The 25,411-nt window shown below is 41.4% G+C and overlaps 1 protein-coding gene across 2 annotated transcripts in view; it reads left to right on the forward strand.

The window, feature by feature from the left end:
• Positions 1-25,411, forward strand: part of LOC140726772 (E3 ubiquitin-protein ligase SH3RF3-like) — a 328,412-nt gene that overhangs the window by 148,524 nt on the left and 154,477 nt on the right. Inside the window, exon 2 of one of the 2 annotated variants that reach the window (XM_073043582.1) lies at positions 8,888-8,926. The exons of the other annotated variant lie outside the window; for it this stretch is intronic. Within the exon in view, the coding sequence (XP_072899683.1) occupies positions 8,888-8,926 (39 nt within the window). The remainder of the gene's footprint in view (positions 1-8,887; positions 8,927-25,411) is intronic. 2 annotated transcript variants of the gene reach the window in all.

Consider the following 25,411-nt stretch of genomic DNA (forward strand, 5'->3'; position numbering starts at 1 on the left):
ACACTCCTTACTGTGTGGCCAGATCCTGCTTTAGCACCATCAGCAAGTTACGACCGTGGTAACCCATATCTCAAATAGTGATCAGCTGGGGTATAGGAAGGAGATAGAAAGCTTACGAATATGACACCATGACAACTTTTCCCTCAATGTCAGCAAAAGGAAGGAGCTGGTCACTGACTTCAGGAAATGGGTGGTGCACATTCTCCTGTTTACCTCAATATGCTGATGTTGAAAGGGTGGAGAGCTTCAAGGCCTTAGGTGTGAACATTGCCAGTAGCCTATCCTGGTCTAAACACATAGACGGCATGGCCAAGAAAACTCACCAGCACCTCATTTTCCTCAGGAGGTTAAAGAAATTTGGCATGTCCGTTACCCTTACCAATTTTTATTAATGCACAGTAGAAATCATATCTAGATGCATAATGATATGGTATGGTAACTGCTCTGCTCGTGACCACAAGAAACTGCAGAGCACACAGCTGAGCACATCACAGAAAGCAGCCTCCCCTCCATGGACTCTGTCTAGTCACTGCCTCAGTAAAGTGACTAGCATTATGAAAGGCCCCACCAAACACAGACATTCTCTCTTCTCCACAACCCCATTGGGGAAAAGGTACGAAAGCCTGAAATCACTTAATACCAGGTTAAAAGACAGTTTCGACCCTACTGTTATATGACAATTGAATGGTTTCCAAGTATGATAAGACAGACACTTGACCTTACAATTTATCATGTTATGATCTTGCACCTTATTGCCTATCTACACTGCACTTTCTGTATAGCTGTTACACTTTATTCTGCATCCTGTTATTAACCATAAGCGGTAAATTATTCACCACTTAGGAGAGCATCAAGTCTGGTATAGTCTTTGAAAGGGAAGTGACATTAAAATATTGCAGCGTTTGAACACTGAGCACCAAGAAACAGCATTTGCAATTTTATAATTGGTTTGATGATTTCATACTGGAAAGAGAAGTTATATAAATCAGAACCTGATTTATTTTCAGTGATGTATGACATGAAATTTTGTTTTTTTTATGGCAGTACAGTGCAATACATAAAAAACTATAAATCACAGTTATATATAATTAATTAATTAAGTAGTGCAGAAAGAGAGTGAGGTAGTGTTGATGAGGTTGTTCATTGGCTGTTCAGAAATCTGATGGCAGAGGTGAAGAAGCTGTTCCTAAAATGTTGAGTGTGTGTCTTCAGACTCCTGTACCTCCTCCTTGATAATAGTAATTACAAGAGAGCATGTCCCTGTAATTGGGGCCTTTAATGATGAATGCCACCCTTTTGAGCCATTGCCTTATGAAGGTATCCACGATGGTTGGGGTGCTATTGCCCATGATGGAGCTAGCTGAGTTTACAGGCCTCTGCAGCTTTTTCCAATCCTATGCAGTGCCTCTCCAGATGGTGAAGCTAACAGAATGCTTTCCATGGTCCATCTGTTGAAATTTGTTAGTCTTTGGTGACATACCAAATCTCCTCAAACTCCTAATGAAGTATAGCAGCTGGCATGCCTTCTTCTTAATTGCTTCAATATGGTACGTTGCCAGTTCAGAAATCTTAGCCAGCTAGTCAGTCAGTTTCGTAAACTCAGCCAGCTCTATCATGGGCACTAGCCTTCTCGGCATCCAGGATACCTTCAAAAGGCAATGCCTCAAAAAGGCGGCATCCATCATTAAGGACCCCCCCCCCCCCCAAACTACCACCCAGGGCACACCGTCTTATCGTAGCTACCATCAAGGAAGAAGTACAGGAGCTTGAAGCTATGCATTCAATGTTTCAGGAACAGCATCTTCCCCTCCGTCATCAGATTTCTGAATGGACAATGAACCCATGTATACTAACTCACTATGTTTTCCTCTTTCATTTTGCTCTCTTTTTGCGCTACTTATTTAATGTAATTTATAGTTTTTTATTTTTATATATTGCGTTGTTCTGTTGGTGCCACACAACAAATTTCACGACATATGCCAGTGATGCTAAACCTGATTCTGAGCCTAGGGAAGATCTTCAGAGATGTTGACACCTGGGAACTCGGAACTTCTCACCCTTTCTTTTGCTGAACCCTCAATGAGAACTAGTGTGTGTGCCGTCGACTTTCCCTTCCTAAAATTCACAATCAGTTCCTTGGGCTGACTGACGTTGAATGCAAGGATGTTGTTGTGACACCACTCAACCAACCAATCTCATTCCTGTGTGTCTCTTTGTTGCTGCCTTAAATGTCTAATATTTTGGAGAGTTTAAATCCATTTTCAAAATTAGAAAGAAACTACAGTGGACCATATTCAGCATAAGATTTTGATGATACAAAGTAAAGGTATTTCAACAAGAACGGTCAATGACCTTTCACCTGTTCTGGTGAAAAGCTTGTTGCCCTGAAACTCTATTCCTCTGTATACAGGTGGCACATGACCTGCTGAATTTTCAGTGATATTTCTTGGTATTTGAATGGTTCTGTGGAAGTATAGAGAAGGTCTATGTGACTAATTCCTAATAATCAGAGTTATGTGTAGACTGAAGAAATTGAGCCTAGCAACCTAGTAAAAAGGTATCTGAGATTTTTTAAATCATTAAGGAACTGCAGCTGCTGAAAACCTGAAATAAAAGCAAAAATTACTGGAAGCATTCATCAGGTCAGACAGCCACTGTGAAACAGAAATAATTAATGTTTTAGCTCTGAGAACCTTCGTCAGAACTAGAAGAGAGAGACCAAGTTATTTTGGTGGCATTGTGATAAGGAGAACATACCCTGTAACACCCAAGTATGTCCTTGGAGTGTGGTAGGACCTGGAGAAAACCCATGTATTCCACTGGGAGGATGTACAGAAACACCTTACAGGGGATGCCGGGATTGAACTCTGAACTCCGACACTCCAAGCTATAATGTCGTTGTGCTAACTGATTAGCTACCATGGCGCCATATTATGCTTTGTTCTGGGAAATGATAATGGAAACAAATGGCTGGCTCTGATACGGACAAAAGGAAAGTGAGTTACCTGAGGCCTCTTTAAGGCTGCAGCATGCCCAGGAAAGGGTGAAGTGTTCTTCTTCAGGCTTGCTTCTGCTTCGGTGTAAAAGTGGAGAGGTCACAAACATTGGTCAATGGGGGAGAAGGATGTGGAATTGAAATGGCAGACAACTACCGTAGATTCCGGACTACAGAGCGCACCTGATTAAAAGCCGCTGGCTCTAATTTTAGAAATAAAATCAATTTTTTAATTGTAAAGGCCGCACCGGATTTTAGGCCGCAGGTGTCCCATGTTGTAATATGAGATATTTACACAGAAAGATATTACACGTGAGGATTTTTTAACTTTTAATTAAATCCATATGGTAACAAACAAATATATATTGCAAATGCTTTTTTTCGAACCGTGCCTGTAATACGGCTACTTTTAAATATACATATGTATCGGTAACACAAATTACGTTGCATATACTTTTTTACTGAACAGCACGAACAACATTCCAATATCTCCTAGCGACTGGTAAAAATATATATACTGCAGCCTACCAGGAAAAGTTATTGATCGCCTTTAACTTAAAAGCAGCGTTTTCGCTCGGGTCTGATGAGCTCGCGTAACGCGATCGGGTCTAATCAGGTCTGATGTGCTCGGGTCTGATGCGCTCGGGTCTGATGAGCTCGCGTAACGCGATCGGGTCTGATGTGCTCGGGTCTGATGCGCTCGGGTCTGATGCGCTCGGGTCTGATGTGCTCGCATAATGCCCCCACCTTCCCGTTTATCGCAAACCGGTATCCCACAAGACGTGGCGAAACCGGGTGTGACGTCATAGCATCCCGGGATGTAGTACAGAAAACAAATATAGTTAAAACACTTCTAACTTTAACTAACAAATGAATTACTAAGCGAAAATATTATAAACTAAGTAACTGCCATAAAGGCAGCACAATGCTTTTCTTCGAGTGTTTTCCATGTTGATGAGGGTGAGTACAAATGACTGATTTACAATAATTTAATTGTGAAAGTGCGCTTGATTTATCGTACAATTTCATTGGACCTCTGTGAACTACTCATCAATTTTATTGGTCTACTGTTACGAGGCAAAATGTTTACGAGGCGGCATGAAAAAAAACCATGTATTAGCCGCTCTGGATTAAAGGCCGCAGAGTTCAAAGCTGTTCAAAATGTGGGAAAAAAGTAGCGGCTTATAATCCGGAATCTACGGTATATCATTCCTGTGGTCAGAACTCAGGTGTTGTGTAAACTGATCTGCCTTTGTTTTTTTCTAATATAAGGGAAGCTACCTTATGAACTCTGTCTGCAGTACACTAGATTGGCAGAAGAGCCGGAGAACAACTGGTGGAATATAAAGAGATGAAAGGATAGCTGTTGCTTCTCATGTAGTTGTGTGGGAAATGCGTTAACAATGAGTGCAATTTGTTGGTGTGGAAGAATTGACCAGGAGATCATGAAGGGGCCAATTCCTTTGAAATACTAAAGGGGGAGGGAAAAGGACATGTACCTGGGGGTGGAATCTTCTTTTAGCTGAACGAAATTGTGAAGTATCATCTGCTGAATGCTGAGACTCATGAGATGTAAGGATAAGGGGAGCTCTATTCTTTCTGTGTCCAGAAGGAGAAGGGCTGAGGGCTGTGATGTGGGAAATACAAACGTTGTAGATGAAATGTGGTTTACCTTCAACTGCTTACATCAGATTGCTGCTAATTTTATCTTTTCTCTCACCGTCCCATGATTCACCTCTGACACTTCCCTCCTCATTTTAGAACTGTCTGCCTCCATTTCAGATAAAATCATAGCCCCATGGAAGAATTACAAGTTCATGGATTTCCATATCTATTCAGACCAGGCTTCCTCCTGCACTGTCTCCTTTGGGTCTCTGTTCCATTCTCCCATTTTCTCCATATGTTGCATTTGCTCTATGATGCAAGAAGAGTTGCTTAATTGTCTTTCTTCCTCCTGAGCTGTGACTTCTCTTCTACTGGAACTGAGCTGGCCTGGTTCTCACTTCAGTATTGACAAAGAGGTCTCCTCCCCACTGGTGAAACCAAACACAGATTGGGTGATTGCTTTGTTGACTACCTGTATTCAGTCTGCTCAATATCCCTGAGTTTCCAGTTGCCACTTTATCGCCCCATCACGCTCCCACCCTGGTCTGCATGATCCATCTACCTGTGGCCTGTACCAAGACCCAATGCAACTTTGATGAACAGTACCTCATCTTCTGTCTGGGCATATTGCAACTTTCTAGACTCCTTGACAAATTAGCCAACTTCAGATGATTCACTCTTTCTGTCTGTGTTAGAACTGGCTATTTCTACCTCTCATCATTATGATTAAGTTTTTCTCTTTCTAGCAATATCATCTGGCTTGTGGACATGTCCCACCTTCTTGCTAAAGTAACGCAATAACACAGATGATGAAACATAAGGTACTTCTTCTAAATGCCACATTAAATCATATGGTTTTGCTCTAAGCTATTCCCTTTATTCTACACATCCTGTATTTTACCTCACCTTCTCTGCCACTGAAAATCTACCATTTTGCTCTTTCCCAGTTCTGCCAAAGGGAACCTGCATATAACTTCCTATTATTGATGTTAATTCTGTTTCTCCTTCCACAAGTATTGAATGTATTCACTACATTGTGGTTTTATTTCATTGTCTGATAGTTGATATTACAGAAGTACAAAAATGTCATGGATGGAGAAAAAGCGAACAAGTTGAAATGCTTCTTTGAAACGAACTGTATAAATGAGACTAGTGGATTTATATTGACAATATTTGAAGGTAACTTTAGTTGTGATAATCAGAAATCTTCTTGTAAAGATGTACACTTGATTAAGCTTCCAGACAGGTTAGTGGAAGCCAAAACACCAGAATTGTTTAAGAGGCACCTTACTGGGGAAATTTCAGAGTTTATTGGATGACTTGAGAAGGAATGCAAGTCCTTTATTCAGGTTCCAAGATCAGGACCAAATATAGAATAATTGTATTATGTTTGCATGAATTACATGACTGTGCATATACTCACTTGAATTACATGAGCATATGTGTTCACGTTGCTTGGATGACTGTGTGCATTAAAATGTATGTCATATGCTGATTGATATCACTGCATCTGCTCAGCTTTGTGTGTGTGACTGGATTATGAGATTGCATAAAATATTTACTTCCAGAAAATGCAGTCTATCATGCTTAACTTGTGATAAAATTCTGTTGGGTCACATTTAATAATGTTGTAGTATACAGATGAATTTCGAGGTCAGTGTTTTGCTGTGAATTAAAAGTTCTGATACAAGGTGTTCTTTTTCTTATTAATTTATTTGCTTAATTGATCAGTCAGGCAACAATTTACTGCAGGACTGTGTGTATGGGCAGGCAGATGCAACAGTGAAAGGACTTATAAATTCTACCACGTAACTAGTTGTTGGTTTGTTTGCAAACAGCTTTGCATCAAGCAGATGTGTTAGCCTGTTGTGGATGTTCATAAACTTCCTCCAACTATTTAGAAGTCTGAAGCTCTTTTCTTTGGTCACCACCTGAAAACCATCCTTAAACTACTGACCCATTTCTCTCTCTTGCAACTGTCTTGAGCTTAAATCACATATTTTTGCAAAGTTTACCTTGAAGTGAACTTTTTGACACATATCCACCCAGACAGATTTTTCACATTTCTTTAAAAATGCTTGACTTGACCCTGTATTGGCTCATCTGCTACTTTCAGTTCTACTTTCTTATCTCTGGACATGGCTTTCTCAAGCATTTTTCACTCGCTTCCAGTGTTCTACCCTTAGCAAGCTTAAAGTCAGCTTGCATGTTAATGTGCCAAACAAAAACAACAACTATATCTTTATTGGCACCTGATAAATCAGTTTGTTAGTATTTTTATCCTGGTTTTAATTCCATAAGTGCTTTTAATTCCATCTGTGGCTTTTTCTTATCCCATGTCTAAGCTGTTTTCCAGCCTGGAACCCGTCACAAGTTGGCACATCTCTAATTATGGCCACTTCCAAAGAAACCGTGCATTTAGTTACTCATTCACATTCAGAATTCTGCCTTCAGCTGCTAAGATTGTAATCACTGGCATTCACTCCTTGATATTTTCTATCGTTCTCTTCTCCTTTAACAGGTTTATGATCATGTGTCCCAGTATTTCTTTCTGTGGCTTGCTGCTAACATCTCGCTGGCAGTCAGCAGAGGTATGCATCAAGAATGAGTGAATGAGTCTACTGCTCTACAGTCATGACTGTGTGACAAGGCATAGTTCAGGTGCCATCTATAAATTTACTGATGGCACCACTGTTGGCAGTTGACAATGAGAAGGCATACAGGAGTGAGGTAGAGTGGTGCTGCAACAGCTACCTTACACTCAATGCAAAACTGAGCAATTGATTATGGACTTACGGAAGGAGAAGTGGGAAGAAAACACATCATCCTCTTTGAGGGGTCAGTAATTTTTGGGCCCAGTGTAATGATGAAGGCACGGAGATGGCTATACTTCATTAGGAGTTTGAAGAGATTTGGTGCGTCACCAAAGACTCCAGCAAATTTCTATAGGTGCACGGTGAAGAGCATTCTGACTAGTTGTACCATCATCAAGTATAGAGCTTTCCATGTGCAGGATTGAAAGAAGCTGCAGAGGGTTATGGAAAATTATGGAAAACCCTGAACATCCTCTACATAGCACCATCCAGAGACAGAGAAGCAGTTTCAGCGACAGGTTACTGTCGATGCAATGCTCCTCAGACAGGATGAAGAGGTCAATACTCCCCAATGCCATTAGGCTTTACAATTCAACTGCCAGGACTTAAGAACTTTTTTTAAAGCTATTATTAATGCTTTTTGAGTTAGTGATTTAGATGCATATCATATTATTACTGAGTTAAGTATTGTATGTAATGAGTTTTTGCTACAACAAGTGTATGGGACATTGGAAAAAATGTTGAATTTCCCCATGGGGATGAATAAAGTATCTATCTATCTATCTATCTATCTATCTATCTATCTAGGGTTGTTATACATAGCCAGCTCCATCATAGGCACAACCCTCCCCATCATCAAGGACATCTTCAGGAGGCAGTGCCTCAAGGAGGCAGAATTCATCAGTAAGGACCCTGACTATCTGGGACATGCTCTCTTCTCATTACTACCATTAGGGGGGAGATGCAGAAGCCGCACTCAATGTTTTAGGGGTAGCTTCCACTATCGCATTGCTGAACAGTCAATGAACACAACCTCACTCTTTAGCACTTTAATTATAGTAACTTACAGTAAATTTTATGTATTGCACTCTACTGATGGCACGAAACACACATTTCACAACATACGTCTGACAACAAACCTGATTCTGATATTGTTGATTCTCTCAGGATAGATTGGAACTCGTTATCATTCAGTAAGCTCAATACTGATTCCTTTGAAGCTTTTGATGTTCATATGTACAGAATTTCTGAAATATATGTTGGAGTCCTCCAGTTCTCCCCCTTTTTATCTTGACTTTGTAAAGTGTATGAGAAATCTTTGCTCCTTCATTTGGCTTGCTTACTAAGTTTTGAGTGCTAGTGTCACTTAAATTCGAGGAATGATATATTGACAACAGGAACAAGATTGTGTAGAATTCTTGGCCTTTGTTCTTCATCAAATCAATACATAAGAGAACATTATGCAAAGTCATCCCTGCAGGTAGGACTTTGATCATAGGGATCAGAGTCGATAATATTCAAGCCAGGACTTTTAAACATTTTTCTTCTACATGGCATTGAAAATGTAGTTCGTTTGTGAGAGAAAATAAGGAATTGAGAGACAGAATCTGTTTTTAAAACATGCTTGCTGGGCATAAATCCTCTTTAATATGGGTGATATCTTCTGATCTTCTTCAATGTGTTCTATTTGCAGACGAAAACGGTGCTTAACTGTGGAGCAACATTACAACAGGTAGGGAACCTACAAAACAGAGGGATTTCACTCTTGAGAGAAGCAGCATTCTGTTTCCCAGGGGGGGGTCTGTGAAGGCCCTTGGTGAAGCTGAACTTGATGTCCAAAAAATACCTCTTTCCTTACATTATTAGAAGGGATACTTTTGGTCATGTGCTTGTTTCTAGCTCAATTAACTGCAAATGATTTCAAAGTAAAAGTTGATTATTCTACAACAAAGAAAGATGATTGGCCCTTGAGGGCAAGCACACTACTGTTCAATACTGTTGATTGACAAAATTATATACTAGAACTTACAACATGTGTAATTAATGCTCCTTTAGTTTTTTTTAATGCTAATTAGCAGCTCATTTCACCAAAGCTTCTCAATCCAAAACATACACTCAGAGGCCACTTTATTAGGTACACCTGTACATCTGCTTGTTTTTTGAGTTTTTTATTTATTTATTACATTTTTAAGAGAATTACATAGAAGGAATGGAATATTAGAATAGTAAAAAAAAGGAAAAAAAACAATACTAACTCTCCCCCTCCCCTTAACCCTCCCCCCCCCTTAAACCCCTATCTAAAAAAGAAAAAAAAAGAAAAAGAAAAGAAAAAGAAAGATTGCCTGGATATCGGAGGATCTCACATAGTCACATCTCACAACTCCCACATAGTCCATTATTATTTTTATTAGGTGATACTGAAGGGACAATATCGAAACCTAAATTGAATAAGTATCAGAAAAAATTTATAAAAATTGCATTGGCAGTAGCCAAAAAAACTATTGCAGTTACTTGGAAATCAGACTCATATTTAACTATGGATCGTTGGAATAATGAATTATTCAGCTGCATTCCACTTGAAAAAATTACTTATAATTTAAGAAACAAATATGTTATATTTGTGAAAACCGGGCACCCCTACCTACAGAAGATAGGATTAAATATATAGGTCCATATCTAATCAGTCAATCGTGTGAGGATAACTCGATGCATAAAAGCATGCAGACACGGTCACGAGGTTTAGTTGTAGTTCAGACCAAGTGTCAGAATCAGGAAGAAATATGATCTAAGTGACTTTGACTGTGGAATGATTGTTGGTGTCAGATGGGGTAGTTTGAGTATCTCAGAAACTGCTGATCCTCTGGGATTTTCATGCACAATGGTCTCTATGGAGTTTACAAAGAAAAGTGTGGAAAAACAAATGAAAAATCCAATGAGCGGTAGGCCTGTGGGCAAAAACGACTTGTTAATGAGAGAGGTCAGAGGAGAATGGCCAGACTGGTTCAAGGTGACAGGAGGGCAACAGTAACTCAACTAACCACGTATTACAACAGTGGTGAGCAGAAGAGCATCTCTTAACACACAGCATGTCTAACCTTGAAGTGGATGGGCTATAGCAGCAGAAGACCATGAACATACATTTAATGGCCACTTTATTAGATACAAGGGGTACCTAATAAAGTGGCCACTGAGTGTATAATCCTATTGTAAAACTAAGCCATCAAATACTAATAAACTCTTGTCATTGCGTTGTGGATGTTGCCTCGTATACAGAGTAGCTGCTTATGTGGTTTGGATTCTATATAAGATGGCAGGGTTTCCCAAAATTTTCTCCACCTGATTTATTTGTCTCAAGGGCACTGTGCCAGCGTAGTGATTAGCACGACACAGTTACAGCTCAGGGTGTCAGTTCTAAGTTCAATCCCAGCGTTTTCTGTAAGCAGTTTGTATGTCCTCCTCCCTGTGGAATGTGTGGGTGTGCTCTGATTTCATTGTAAATTGTCCCAAGGTTGGGCTGGGGTTAAATCGGTGGTTGCTGGTGACACCAGAAGGGCCAAAATGTGTGTGTGTGTGTGTGTGAATTTTGCATCAGGAGGTTTGTCAGTGCTGTGGCAGAAACTGTGCAGTGACTTTACCTAGTGCTGAAATGTGAGTAAGAATGCAGTAGCCTGACTTTAATGTTCCATTTGTTTCTATCACGCCAACGCCTATACATTATCAGTTTTCTAATCCTGAATAACTTTTCAATTCAATTTAAGATTTTGAGAAGCTTACATGGTCTTTGCAATTTCTGAATTCATAGCTTGCCTGCTGTTGACATGGCTGTTTATAAGTGTGCTATGAGCTGACAGAAGCTTGTTGTGAAGGCTTGAGCATCTTTCTCAAATTAATCATCAAAAGAGCAATATCAAACTTTTCCTGGTAGAAGGTGCAGCTTGTCTAAATGACCAATTGAATATTAAAGTGCATCCCCACAGATATGAAGAATACACATTGTGCAGATCCGCTCAAAAGTGGTGAGATTGCACTCGGTCAGGATGGAAAATAGTCTTCTCTGATTAGCCAAGTGGTCCCTGTGCAGATGATGCTTCAGAATGGCAAATAGGATAATGCACCTCACGCTCGCTTTGTGAGGTAGTGTCCTCACGTCAGCCTCAGAAACTGCGTGAGTGCACATTCAACAAACTATCTCACCTTGTCATGGGTAGTTCAGGGGAGCAGCTGTAGGGCTCTCAGTACCAGTAACTGCGGTGTTAACTGTTCAGGCTAACAAAATGGCTTCTCTGTATTGTTATAACGAAATGGCTTCCCTGTAATGTTATTCAATGCTGTAATGGGTTTCTGTGTCTGGAACGTTTGGGTTATGACTGCAGATAATGGGGGAACTAACCAATGGAGAATTGTTATGCTATCTTGTATGTGTGAGCTGAGCGGGAGTTCGCGGTCTTTTTCGGGAGGAGAGCGAGGAGGACGGACGTGTGAGGAGCGGACAGCGGTTCCAGTGCGGTGGATACTGGACGTCGGCGGTTCGGACAGTGGCCGAAGGCTCAGAAGGTCATTGTGGATGGAACCAGAGGCTCCAACATATTAAAATATTACATGCACAAACTGATAAACTTACTGATTTGGCACCTTTAGGTTATCTATTTCTACTAACCCATCACCAAGAAGTAACTATCAAGTTGCAATTATTTACTTGCCTTTGGTGCATTGCCTGGTATTTGTGTGCGAGCGTGTACTGGGGGGGGGGGGCATTACACCGTATTTACACTGAAATATTGCACTGCTGGCAGGGCGACAGTGGTTCACCCTAGGTGAATGGGGGTAAATTGGGGGCGTGGATGCTACACAACATTAAATGATGGCTTTCCTTCACTCATTTCAGCACAAAATCCAATTAAGTGAAATAATTGTCAGTAAAGCTTGCAAAGGTAGTACTTAAAATGTATTTTGAAAACATCTCAGGATGTGCAATACATCTGTAAAGCTGCATTTATTACTTGTTTAGAAGATTGTGAACCATCTATTTGAAGCTTTGACCTAATAGTTATTTTTCTTACTCAGTGTTGAAAAAGAATAAATAATATAAATCTAAGTCAGATTGTCAGTAGTTTTCCAGTATTGGTGAAGCTCTGTGTGATTCTGGACTTGGGAAGCACCGTTCAGATAAGCTTGATAATTTGGGACACAGCATTTTGTTGATAGCAAATACGACAACCATCTATTGCTGGTGAAAATAATCAGTCGAAAGTGGTTTGTTGAAGGAGAGGCTTCATCATGGAAGATGTTAATGTTCATGAGTGTAACAGCAACACCCAGGCTGTTTGCAGTAGTTGGCTTTTATGAAATCGAGCTCAAATTTTGTGTCTTTGGCAAAGCCGCTATTGCCATCCTAAGCTTCCATTAAAAAGGCATTAGTGAACAAATCGTACACTGTTGTTAGAGGTTGTTTTGTGAGAGGTGCTTGTTGTTCCTTGTGTAACCCTCAGGTTTGGCCAGCGCCTCACTCTAGGGGGAGACAGCCTCCGGCCCAGCCAAACAAGAAATCGTGTTGGGTGGATGCTGCATGAAGTGTTCCCCTGTTAGAAATCAGTACCACAAAATAACAAACAATACGCAATATGCAATTAAGTGATTGAGTTTTATGATTCTTAATTTGACTATACGGTGAGTAAAGAAGAAGAAAAAAGGCCCATTCCCATGAGACAGTCCAATGCGCTATGTTGGAGCTCACAGTTTTCCCATCTGTTTGTTCTCCATCGATTTTCCTCAGTGCCGTCGTCTCCCGTCCCCGTTCCAAGTCCACTCCATCCTGCAGTCTACCACTTCCCCGTTCTGGCATCTTCTCTCTCCATCTTCCGCTGAACAAAAGAACACAAAACACAAGGCAGTGACATAGCTCCCCAAAACGGTAGGACTCACACTCTGTACCCCCGATGCTACATAGGCTCACCTATCCGGTGCTCTCCTAATTCTCTGAGACCTCCATTCCCCCTCACCTAACTCTTCAGGTTCAGACACTACTGGGGATACTTCTGCTCTACCTGGTGAGGCCTTTCCCGGCCTATCACTCGTCTTCACCCACAAATCGGACCCCTATGTCCCGTGGCCAAGCCCTGCTTCATCCCTTGCAGAGACTTGCCGCAACTTAGGCTGCCCACAGATAGACCCCCCCCCCCCCAATTTCATCTGACTCAGCGGGAGAAGAGCTGGGAGTCTCTTCCTCAATCAATGGGGAGTTAGCGAAAGGCAGCATATACCACACCTCATCCTCCAAATCAGTATCTCTCTCAGGGGCAGGGGCTGGCCTAACCTCTCCAGCTGTTGGTCCTGCAGTCGCCCCGTGTTGCCGTGGAGTCTTCTTACTAATTGTAGGCTCCAGGTCGGGCTCTGGGTCTACCTGCACCTCTTGTCCCAGAGGCAGAAGGTTACTAATTGTAGGCTCCAGGTCGGGCTCTGGGTCTACCTGCACCTCTTGTCCCAGAGGCAGAAGGTTACTAATTGTAGGCTCCAGGTCGGGCTCTAGGTCTACCTGCACCTCTTGTCCCAGAGGCAGAAGGTTACTAATTGTAGGCTCCAGGTCGGGCTCTGGGCCTACCTGCACCTCTTGTCCCAGAGGCAGAAGGTTACTAATTGTAGGCTCCAGGTCGGGCTCTGGGTCTACCTGCACCTCTTGTCCCAGAGGCAGAAGGTGGTTCTGATGGAGAATCTTGACAGGCCATTCCCATCCTCTGGTTTCCCCGGAAAACTGGCAGGTTTAGCGTCTGACTCTCCACCGCATAGGGCATAGCTGCCCAGTGGTCAGCCATCTTATGCTTCCCCGGTAGCCCCGAATTCCTTACGTGGACTCGGTCTCCCAACGGGAATTGGAAAAACCTCACCTTTTTGATCATACTTCCTCTTATTTCCTTGATTCTGCTTGGCAGCCGCGACCCCAGCTAATTCATAAGCCCTTTTCAGCTTCCTTCTCATATCAGGCACATACTTCAGATAAGTCTTTGTTGGTAAGACACCCTTGTCAGTCCCAAAACAAGGGTCAATTGGCAACCTTGCCTTGTGCCCAAACACCAGGTAGTATGGTGAGTACCTGGTAGCTTCATTACAGGTACAGTTGTAACTGTGGACCCGATGTCCAATATATTGACTCTACCTGCTCTTCTTGCTGATCTCCAAGGTCCCGAGCATGTCTAGCAAGATCCCATTAAACCTCTCAGGCTGGGATAACCCTGAGGGTGACAGGGCGTGGTCCTCGACTCCAAGCATGCCCAGTAGCTCATGTATGAGCCTGCTCTTGAAATCCCATCCCTGATCACTATGTATCCGCCTGGGGAGGCCGTAATAAATGAAATACTTCTCCTGTAACAGTTTGGCCACTGTGGACACCCTCTGGTCCTTGGTAGGAAAAGCCTGTGGATATCTGGTATAGTGGTCTGTGATGACGAAGACATTCGCCGTGTTGCTGGCATCGGGTTCTATGGACAGGAAATCCATACACACCAGGTCCAGGGGCCCTGCACTCTACAAGTGGGACAAGGGAGCTGCCCGTGTAGGCAGCGTCTTCCTCCATATGCATCGAATGCACGACTTGCAGTACTCTTTGACCTCAGGCTTCATCCGGGGCCAGTAAAAAAGGTCTCTAAGCAATCCATAGGTCTTTTCCACCCCCAAATGTCCGGAGTCATCATGAGGTGACTTCAACATAATCCTCCGATACTTCGGCAGAACCAGCTGGGAACGCCGAGGTTGGTCTGGAAGTGACATGACCCGGTATGGGATCTGTATCCGCAACTCCAGCTGGGGCCATTCTGTCCATAATGGGGGCACCACGGTGTCTTTCATCTTCTCCACCTGAGCCATGTCTCCCTTCTCGGCCACTGACCAGGGATGATACACCTGTTCAGAGTCCTATAGTCCACACATATCCGTACCTTCCCATTCTTCTTTCTGGCCACTACTATAGGAGAAGCATAGGGGCTTCAGGACTCAGTGATGATCCCAGCTTCCTTCAACTTACACAAATGCTGCCGAAAATCCTCCACCTCTGCAGGGGCCAGTCTCCGCGACCTTTCTCTGAATGGGGTGTCCTCGGTCACCCGGATAGTGTGACGAGTGCTCTTGGAACAACCTACATCAAACTAGTCAGTGGAAAAGACACCTTCCAGCTTCAAAATCTTCTCTACCAACGTCCTCTTCCAACCTGCCTTACACTCAGTTTCTGCAAGACGAAGGTCCTCTGTTGACCTGCCTGTGCTGCACCACACTGCCCTCTCATAAAAGAGGTTTTCAGCAAGATCCTCTCAGAAATGCAGATCAATTGTCAAGTCACAGGAGGCAAAGGCGGATTTTTACAATGAGCGTTAACATCTTCGGTGTGACGGCAGACTCTTTGACCAACTGAACAGAAAGATTTTTGTAGCCCTTCCATAAGATTCATGGTATTACTGGACAGCACTGATTCTTGTCTCCTCTGTGTTTCTGAGGTATGGACTACCCACAGCAGGCTCCTAGAGCCTCTGAAAAATGCCTGCAAAGACATTTCTACAAAATCCTCCATATTCTCTCCATGTACAAATTTACATATGTTGTCTTCAATACTATTAGGATACCGTAGTCTGTAGTTACTCCTGTTGTGTTGCTCATGTTGATTTTGAATTTATCATTTGAAAATTGGGCTTAAAGTGCATATCAGAATCAGCATCATGTTTATTATCACCGACATGTGTCGTGAATCGGAGGGCAGAGGGCAAGAAGCTGTTCCTGAATCACTGAGTGTGTGCCTTCAGGCTTCCGTACCTCCTTCCTGATGGTAACAGTGAGAAAAGGGCATGTAACACGTACTACACGCTGGAGGAACTCAGCAGGTCAGGCAGCATCCGTGGAAACGAGCAGTCAACGCTTCGGGCCGAGACCCTTCGTCACCCTCCAGCATGTTCGACGTGTTGCTTTGACCCCAGCATCTGCAGTGCACTTTGTGTTTAGAAAAGGGTGCTGGGTGCTGGGGGTCCTTAATAATGGACGCTGCCTTTCTGAGTCACCGCTCCTTGAAGATGTCCTGGGTACTTTGTAGGCTAGTACGCAAGATGGAGCCGACTAAATTTAGGACCCTCTTGCAGCTTCTTTCGGTCCTGAGTAGTAGCCCCACCCCATGCCAGACAGTGATGCACCCTGTCAGAATGCTCTCCACGGTACATCTATAGAAGTTTTTGAGTGTTTTTGTTGACATACCAAAGCTCTTCAAACTCCTAATGAAGTACTGTATAGTCGCTGTCTTGCATTCTTTACAACTGCATGGATGTAACTAGATGTAAACACCTAAGATATGAAAATGTTGGATATCAGTATCAACAAACAATCCAAGTACAATAGACATCACAGCACAGCCCAACCCACTCTTGGTCTTTCCAGCAGTCACTTTTGCCCACTTTCTATTGACGAGCCTCTGTGATCCAAGCCAGTCTGAAATGCATCGGATGTGGAAACCATGAGAAAGAAAGATGTGTAATAGATATTTTTTTCACTAACAAATATGCCAACTGAGTGAAATTAATAGCATAGGACTAGAACATATCCTGTCAGCAAGTGGTGCAGAAGCCACAATAATTTTTGGCATAATTTATGTGTCAGTACGATCCTGGAAATTTGGACCTAGCAGGCACGGATTGGTAAAAGCAAGTTTAAAAATCATACCCAATTTATAGCTCCGAGGGCCCCGGAATTCTAACTTGTATCCAATGACTGATTATCATCCTTACAGGATTAGTCCTACAGTGATTTGCTTGATTTTACAAAACCATTTAAAATTAGTAAGCAAGCTGAACTCTTTTGGATCGTTAAAAACATGGCATTTTTGTTTAAATCTGATTGGACAGATTGTCTTTTTGCTGAGCCTGGGTGGGGATCAATTCTCACCTGTTTAATAAACTGCCATTCAAGTTTGTCATAAAGCTGGTTTTACTTTTCCCGTCTCCAATGTTTCAAGTCAAATACCTTCATCTCTAATTTATTCCACCCCCAAAGGGTGATGTCAATATTTTCTGCATATCAGAGCTGTTCTTAAAAACCTCTCAAAAGTATGTTTTAGGAAGGAACTCAAAAAAGATAGAATCCTGAACACTCTCCTCCCATGGTTGTGGCCGAGTCTGAAATAGATAGCCCCTGCTGATCGATTGTTGCTCTGGAATTTGACCTTTTCTGTTACATAGTCTCCAAGTTGCAAGTTTTGAAACAGCTTCACAATAACTAGGTGGTTTAGCTGGTGCAGAATTGTTTAAATACCATTGATATGAGACACGTAATCCTGACCCTTGCAAACCTGCCAGCACATTCTGCTTTACAGGGTTTGGAAGTGAAAATCTGGCCATGGTTTTGCAGAGACTTAATAAATCAAATACTGTTTTCTTACAAGAGGAATTTTTTAACCAGTGTTTAGGGGATTGTATTGCATGATTCAATCCCTTTAAAATTTGGTCCACTGGCTTGATGAGACTGAATAAGTCAAAAGGTCACTTTTTGTGGAATTAAGGCAATTTCATCTTTTATATAAGGGTGGGTAGCCAAATTCCATACGTGTTTCTCTGGGAACTGCTATTTTATGCCTTTGCTTAGCATTGACTATACTGCTCTCCAGTTGATTTTTGCCGATGTGTGAATGAAAGGCCCGTTTCTTGACATGTGGTGAGCTGTCTGATTCCTTCTGTTGTCAGTGTTAAAGCTCACTTAACTCACTTGCGCTGAGCCCAGGAGAGGGACATTACTGTACATTCCTAACCTTAATTAATCTCTTTCGCACTTTTGTTGATGACAGAATTGAATTTTCAATGTTCACCATTCACAGGAGAATGTTCAGTGGGACAATTTATAAACCAGTAGACTAGGTGCAATGAAGAGTGCACAACTAAACATAACAGGGCCTCCAGCGGAATTGCGGACAACAGGCCTCAAAAATCCACTGTGGACTTCGGGCCCAAGGCTTCAGCCATCAGTCTTCAACTTTCTGACTTCTGATCAACCTTCGGGCTTTGATCTTCGGTATCAATCCTAAGACTAGCCGATGTTGGGATCCCAACCTCCAGGCCTCAAATTCCGGACTCACCCATGACTCTGGACCCATGAACATGTGTCCCTAGAGAGTCATTGTCTCTTGTGCCCCATGGTTGCACCGACATTCGATCCCAGGACCCACTGTCCTTTCTAGTCCTAGTCCACAGCATTTTCCAGTCCAACATCCATAGATATCTTTCATCACACATCACGTTGTTGGCCTTCGAGCGGAGGCCAAGACTCTGAATGTCCCTTGTCCCATGTCCGTATTGCTGGCCTTCGAGTAAGGAGCAGAGGCCTCGATTTTAGATGTCATTCATCACACAGCTGCATCACTGGGCTTTGAATGCAGAGTGCAGAGCAGAGGCCTACACTTCTGCCTGACTTCTAACTCCTTCACATCCCAGTTCCTAAACCTTAATCTGACCTCTAATTTCCCCCACATCACTGTCCCTAAACCCTATCCTGACCCCTAATTCCTCTCTCTGTTCCAAAACCATCCCTATAAACTTAAGAAAACAGCTAAATTTAAGCCATGACTTCAACGGAGACTGCAGCATGATGCTATCTTGACCTGGATGTGTCTAATGTGGGCTATAATACCAGATTTTAATCTTAAAATAAAACTATTGAATGAACTAAGTAAAATCAGATGCAGCTTGGATCAGCAGAGTTGCATTTTAAATTCACCAATAGTTTAATTATAGCTTCATTGGACAAGATCTCACTGCTGAAACTAACAGTTCCAACCATAATTGTAGGTCTTAGCCACTTGAAATGACAGTGAATCTGGGACTTTCACATACGTGCTGTCAAACATGGAATTTCAGATTAGCGGCATCCTGCCTATCATTTTCTTCCATATCTGGACTCCCCAGGTAGACAACCCTGGAGAGTTACCAACCCTCATTTTGGCATGTGAGGTTAAGATTCTTCTCAACTGGCGCCTGATGGTGGAGCCTAGTCTTGCTGAGATTCTGCAAGATTACACTAGGGAAACAACTGGTGCAGGATTCATGAACCCATCGACTTCAATGTGTATTATAGAAACGTGGGAAGGAAAGTGCTGCTTCTTTCCTTTAGTTTATCCTTTTTAATTGTTAATGTTTCAGTTAATTTTATTTTTAAAAAATATTTACAACAGTTTAATTAAGTTTAAATTTCTCTGATTTTCAGAGAGTGTCTCATCCAATAACTTTATTCTTTGCTGTATTTGAGAGAAATTTGAAGAGTTGTAAAGTAGAAAATGATTGAAAGAACAGTGGTCTATTGGTCTTTGAATGCTAAGTGACTGTTTCATAAGGTTTGGTCATTGAATATCCAGCAATAGAATTGCTTGAGAAGTTCTTTAGCAGTGCTTTCAAATAAACCCCACTACCCCCACCAACACATGGTTGCAGTTGGGAAAAGTGCTACTCTGCTACAGTGGCTTTTAGCACCTTACATAATGTATTAATATGTTTAATTGAGCCAAACAGTGCCTCATGGCCACCGGTGAAATGAGTAATTCCGCAAGTGAGATTGACTTGAGAGTGATGTTGGTCAGTTTCAAAACTGCTACCACAATATTGACAGTACATAAATCAGTTTGAAAAAATTAGTGAGTTCCGGAAAGAAAAAGAATCTTACAGTTTCCAATTAATTTTTTTTTAAAGTTCAAGGTTTTTGTCTTCCTAATTCTAACTGGAGGATCAATAGTTTTGATTATTGAGTAAATAAATTCTTCCAAGTATTTTTACCGGCTTACTTCCTCATGTTATCTGGTCATGGTTTTACTTGAAAGGCTGCTGCTGATAAAGTCATTCTATTTTGCTCAGTCTTATTCATCTTGTTTAATGATTGTGTCTCTGCAATAGGTCTTTAGAACACTACAGGAAGCAGACAATCACTTCATCTTCTTTACCGATAAAGCCAGTGATTATTGTCATATGCAGAAGTGCATATATGCAAAGGTGCAATGAAACCTTACTTGCAGCATCACAGGCACATAGCAAGTTTTTCATTGTTATATTTTATAAAAGGCGATTGTCCACTATATATAATCTTAATAAAAATGAAAATACGGATAGGTAGTTGAATTTGCACTATTCTCCAAAGACAAGATATCATTAATACCAAGGAACATGCTTTCTGAGGTAACTGAACATCTGCAAACTTCATCCCTGAACAAATTGATCCTCCTGAATGAGATAGTGAGCCTATAAAGGAACAATTTAAATAATTTCCCTACTATGAACTTTATTACTTGTGTACTATGTACTGTAATACTTTCGAAAAGTGGGACTTCACATCCAAAGCTTTCAGCAAACAGTCCAGAAAACTAGAAAGAAACAGAAGTATCCAATATATTCCTTGCATTAATGGGGAAAGGATCATTGCTAAAAATTGACTTCAAAAGCAAGTTAAAAAACATAAACTTCACTTTGAAAAGCATGCCATAAATGCCAAATCCATTCTTTAGTCATTACTGCTATTTTATCTGGAGAGGACACACAATGAGGGCAGAACTTCCTTCAGTCTTAAACTAGAGTGTGGGAACTCATGTATGTAAATATTACAAAGCTTCCTATGCCATCCTGCTATTTCATTAAACCCAATACAAAAATGCTCCAGACATTTAGACATGTTTCATGAGTGGAGGCATGGACTCACTTTACCAATGTGTTCCCACTACTGAGGTTTGCCACTACCTTTGTAAATTTAATAATTTAAGTATTTGAGCTTTGTAGAACTGTGTAATCTAGGAAAAATTATTCTTCCTACCTCCTGCCTGTCTGTGGCAGATATTCGCTATTCTGTACGTGGAGTAGAACCTTTTTCAGACAGGGAGCCAATTGCAAGCCATTCCCAGGTGATGAATAGGTTTTGTTTCTAGAGAGGGTCATAAGTGAAAAAACACATGAGATATCATTTGATATGGTAAGCATATCTCCAGAGAATTGTAAAGAATGGCAACAAAATCACGCAAAACTGAAAAAAAATAGGGAAGGAAGAGCAAACTAGTTCACTTGTTCATGAGAAGGAACATATGTGCGTATATCAGACTTTCTTATTTAATAATTATGTGAACTTGCTTCTATGTAGGGGAATCCTTAAGTTGGGCATTTATTACCTGGGGATGTCCTGTACCTGGAAAGTGGCTATACATGATCATTTCCTGAAAATGTATGTTTCCAATAAATTAATGTGATTGAAGATCAATCATTTGTAAAGTTGAGAAGCATTAACTTTGATAAAATGTTCTTTTCTGTCACTGAATTTTGTTAGCCTCCATACATGATTTAAGAAATTATATTCTATTGCATATATATTGAAACTGCACGTTATCTAGTTTCTTTTGAATCATTGAAGATTGTATTGGATTTTAAATGCAGTAAATCTGACAGAGAAGCAAATGGTTCCCCACCAAAGGAAATGAGGTCTACAGCATACCAGACCAATACTTCAAAGTAATAAAATGCTTCTTGGATGTTTTCAAGATTTAAAGTCAATTTATTACATTCCTTTGAAAAAGAAAGATTTGCCAGGGTTTGTTATGTGGGAATTCACAATCCTAACGGAAGATCTCCTACAATGTGTGTGAGATATGTTCTCTAAGGTATAAATGCTACAAAAGTGTGAACTCCAACAAATTATTGCTTTTGTAATAGTACTAGAGGCTGCAGAAGTGATAAAGCATTGTAGAATAATTTGCCAGTTACAGTCAAAATTTGGATACTTAATATAAGGGGTTAAATTAAGCAGTGATCTCGCTTTTGTGGTTTAAATCTAAGAAATCTCTGGGAGAGACCTGCATCTTAATAACTTGCATACTTAATTGAATTGACCTTGTTGGGTGTTGCTACTGCCAGCTGTGATAGACCTATGCAGGTGCATAGGTATAGTTGAAGCAAGGCATTTTACCAGCAGTCCCTTGAGCTTTATCGATGTTTCCTGGCTTGTTAAAGATTCATGGAAGATTATGCTGATGTTCTGTTAATGATATGAACTGCTGACTGAAATCTTTAAAGCAGAGACTTAGGTACTTTGCGCACCAGCACTGGAGTGAAACAGATTGATTTCAGGCATTGATGACTCTGTTGGTATTTGAGTGCACAGGGTTACATGGTAGAAATCAGAACTGTACAGGAAATCGCATTATCAGCATGGAGCTGTGGACATGCATAAATCAGGCGTATTTATCAATAGCAGATAGTGGCTCTTTCTTGTTTCTCGCATTGATTCTCTGCTCTTGCAAGCATTTCTGTCATTTCTTCTGTCTACATCCCTGAATGTCCCATTCTACTCATGTGAAAACCAGGTGAACTTCCACTTGGAGACTGGCTACTCTGTTAAAGAGCCAATGTCTGTGCGTGTTATTCAAGAGCAACAGTTTACCCTCGTATATCAACTTAAGCATAGTGAAATACTACAAAGAAGGGATATTGATAAAGCTTATTTTTCATGGATGTTGCAGGGCTTATGGATTCCGGGCCTAAATTCTAGTCAATAGCGGAACATGCAAAGATAATTGGGTGGATCCCTCATCCCATCCCCACCCCACCACAACCCAATATGAATATGGCTGATCTGCCCCATGTCATCTCCAATTTTGTGCCAGATTCCCATTGTCCTCAGTTCCGCAATCCTTCAAAAATTTATGTACATCCTCTTCAAATACTTCTTATTAATCCACTTCCTACATTTATTCCAGAGATTGGGGTAACTGAGGGGTCTTAAAAAAAGGAGGAAAGTTACATAAAGAGGGTATGAGGAGCAGAGAAGGAAGGTGAGGGCATGCCACTGATTGATGAACTTGCAGATTTCACTGTGATCGAGACCAGATGTGACGAGGTATGAAAGAGCAGATGGAGCCACAGAACACTATGCAGCTAGAAGGACACAGTATATGTTATAGGGAAAATATAGAATCCCAAGAATCCCCTCCAGGTTGAATAGGATATGGAAAAGAATGAATGTAACAACTTTTGTCTGAGGGACAATTAGTATTTGTGTGTGGATTGCTCCGCTAATCTTACCATTGCATTAATCATAGTGTGTCCCGAATATTACTGCCCTGTCAATCCTACTTCCCATTATTCTTACTGTCCCTTAATTTTACTGCCCTACTTGTTTACCCTGTTTCCCTGCTGCCCTACCAACCTACTACTGCAACAATGCAATTCACAACAGATATCTGCTAGGTGAAGAACCTGCCTTTCATAAGTCAAGGCAAATCAAGTTCAGTCTAGTTTTTTGTACTGTGTCATGTAAACCATGGTCCTGAAAAACGTTGTCTCATTTTTACTATGCACTGTACCAGCAGTTATGGTCGAAATGACAATAAAAGATGACTTGACTTGATAATTGGTAGATTTCTCTTGAGATCAAAATTAGGATGGCCATTAGCTTTGCCATTTCAGCATAAAACCAGCTGGAACATGTTTATCAGCTGATGTTAAGATGCCTTTGGCTTCTTATTGCAAATGATTTAAATTGTGCCTTTTTATGATAGGGACTGGAGTACCAAAATTAATGGGAGTGGGACCATTGATGTTGGGTTGTAGTACAGAGACTAGGCTAAAAATGGAGATGAGTTGAAATCTGACCATGGCATCTTGAGAATTTGAAAGGTATTTCTTTTGGCAGTGTACCTACAAGCCATATTTTATATTAGTTCAGATGACTGATTGACTAGTTGGCCTACGACATCTGTGTTCAGAATGCAATGCTTGTTTTAGAGTGGAGGACTGGAAATTGTCTACTCTTCTACTTACGAGAGGGTCATCATATTGATAACTCTCCCATGAGTAGGTATATTTTAGACACTTTATAAATGTGTATTAATTGTGGTACTTTTCTATTGTCCACTCCAGCCACAGTTCTGAAAACTTGGGTGAAAGTGTGGATTGTGTTAACCCTTAAATAGCCAGTTGTTAAAATCTCAGATCTCCTGAGGATGTGTATAGAAGTGTGGTAGTTCAGCTGTTTGAGTGGTGTTCCAACAAAAGACCGAAAATTGATTGTGGAGTTCAGGAAGGAAAAGTTGGAAGAACACAGACCAGTCCTCATTGAGGAGTTCCTGGTTGAAGGGGTGAGCAGCTTCAAGTTCCTGGATGTTAAGATCTTGGGTCTGTGGTAAAGAAGGCAAATGCAATTTTGGCATTTATTTCAAGGGGAATAGAATATAAAAGCAGGGAAATAATGCTGAGCCTTTATAAGACACTAGACAGGCCGCACTTGGAGTATTGTCAATAGTTTTGGGCCCCATATCTCGGAAAGGATGTGTAGGCATTGGAAAGAGTCGAGAGGAGGTTCACGAGGATGATTCCAGGAATGAAGGGGTTAACATATGAGGAGCATTTGGCAGCTTTGGGCCTGTACTCACTGGAATTTAGAAGAATGTGTAGGGATCTCATTGAAACCTATTGAATGTTGAAAAGGCTAGATAGAGTGAATGTGGAGAGGATGTTTCCTCTGGTGGGATATCCAGAACTAAAGGGCACAGCCTTAAAATTGAGGGGTGGTCCCTTAGAACAGACATAAGGAGGAAATTTTTAGTTAGAGAGTGGTGAAAATGTGGAATGCTCTGCCACAGACTGCGGTGGAGGCCAAGTTCGTGTGTATATTTAAGCCAGAAGTTGATCGTTTCCTGATTGGTCAGTGCGTCAAAGGATGCGGTGAGAAGGCAGGTGTATGGGGTTCAGTGGGATCCGGGACTTGATGGGCCAAATGGCCTAATTCTGCTCCTATGTCTTATGGTCTTAATGCTCTTAGGGGTCTGATGCATTGATGCCATCTTGAAGAAGGCACGCCAGTGAATCTACTTCTGAGGAGTATATCACTGAAGCTGCTTGCAAATTTCCATAGATGTATGGTAGGGAGCATACTGACTGATTATTTCACAGCCTGGTATGGGGCTTCCAGTGCTGAGGATTGCAAGAGGCTATAGAGTTGGAGACTCAGCCAGCTCCAGCACAGACAAAACCTTCCCCACCACTGACGACATCTTCAGGAAGCAGTGACGCTAGAAGGCAGTAACCATCTTTAAGGACCTTCACCATCCAGAGCATGTCCTCTTCTCAGTACTACCAACAGGAGGAGGTAAAGGAGCTTGAAGACCCACACTTAAGGATCAACTGCATTCACCATATATATTTAAATGTATTAAGAATTTTCTGTGGTGTGTTAGTATGAC

This window comes from Hemitrygon akajei, chromosome 4 (genome assembly GCF_048418815.1).
Source record: "Hemitrygon akajei chromosome 4, sHemAka1.3, whole genome shotgun sequence".
Lineage (NCBI taxonomy): Eukaryota > Metazoa > Chordata > Chondrichthyes > Myliobatiformes > Dasyatidae > Hemitrygon > Hemitrygon akajei.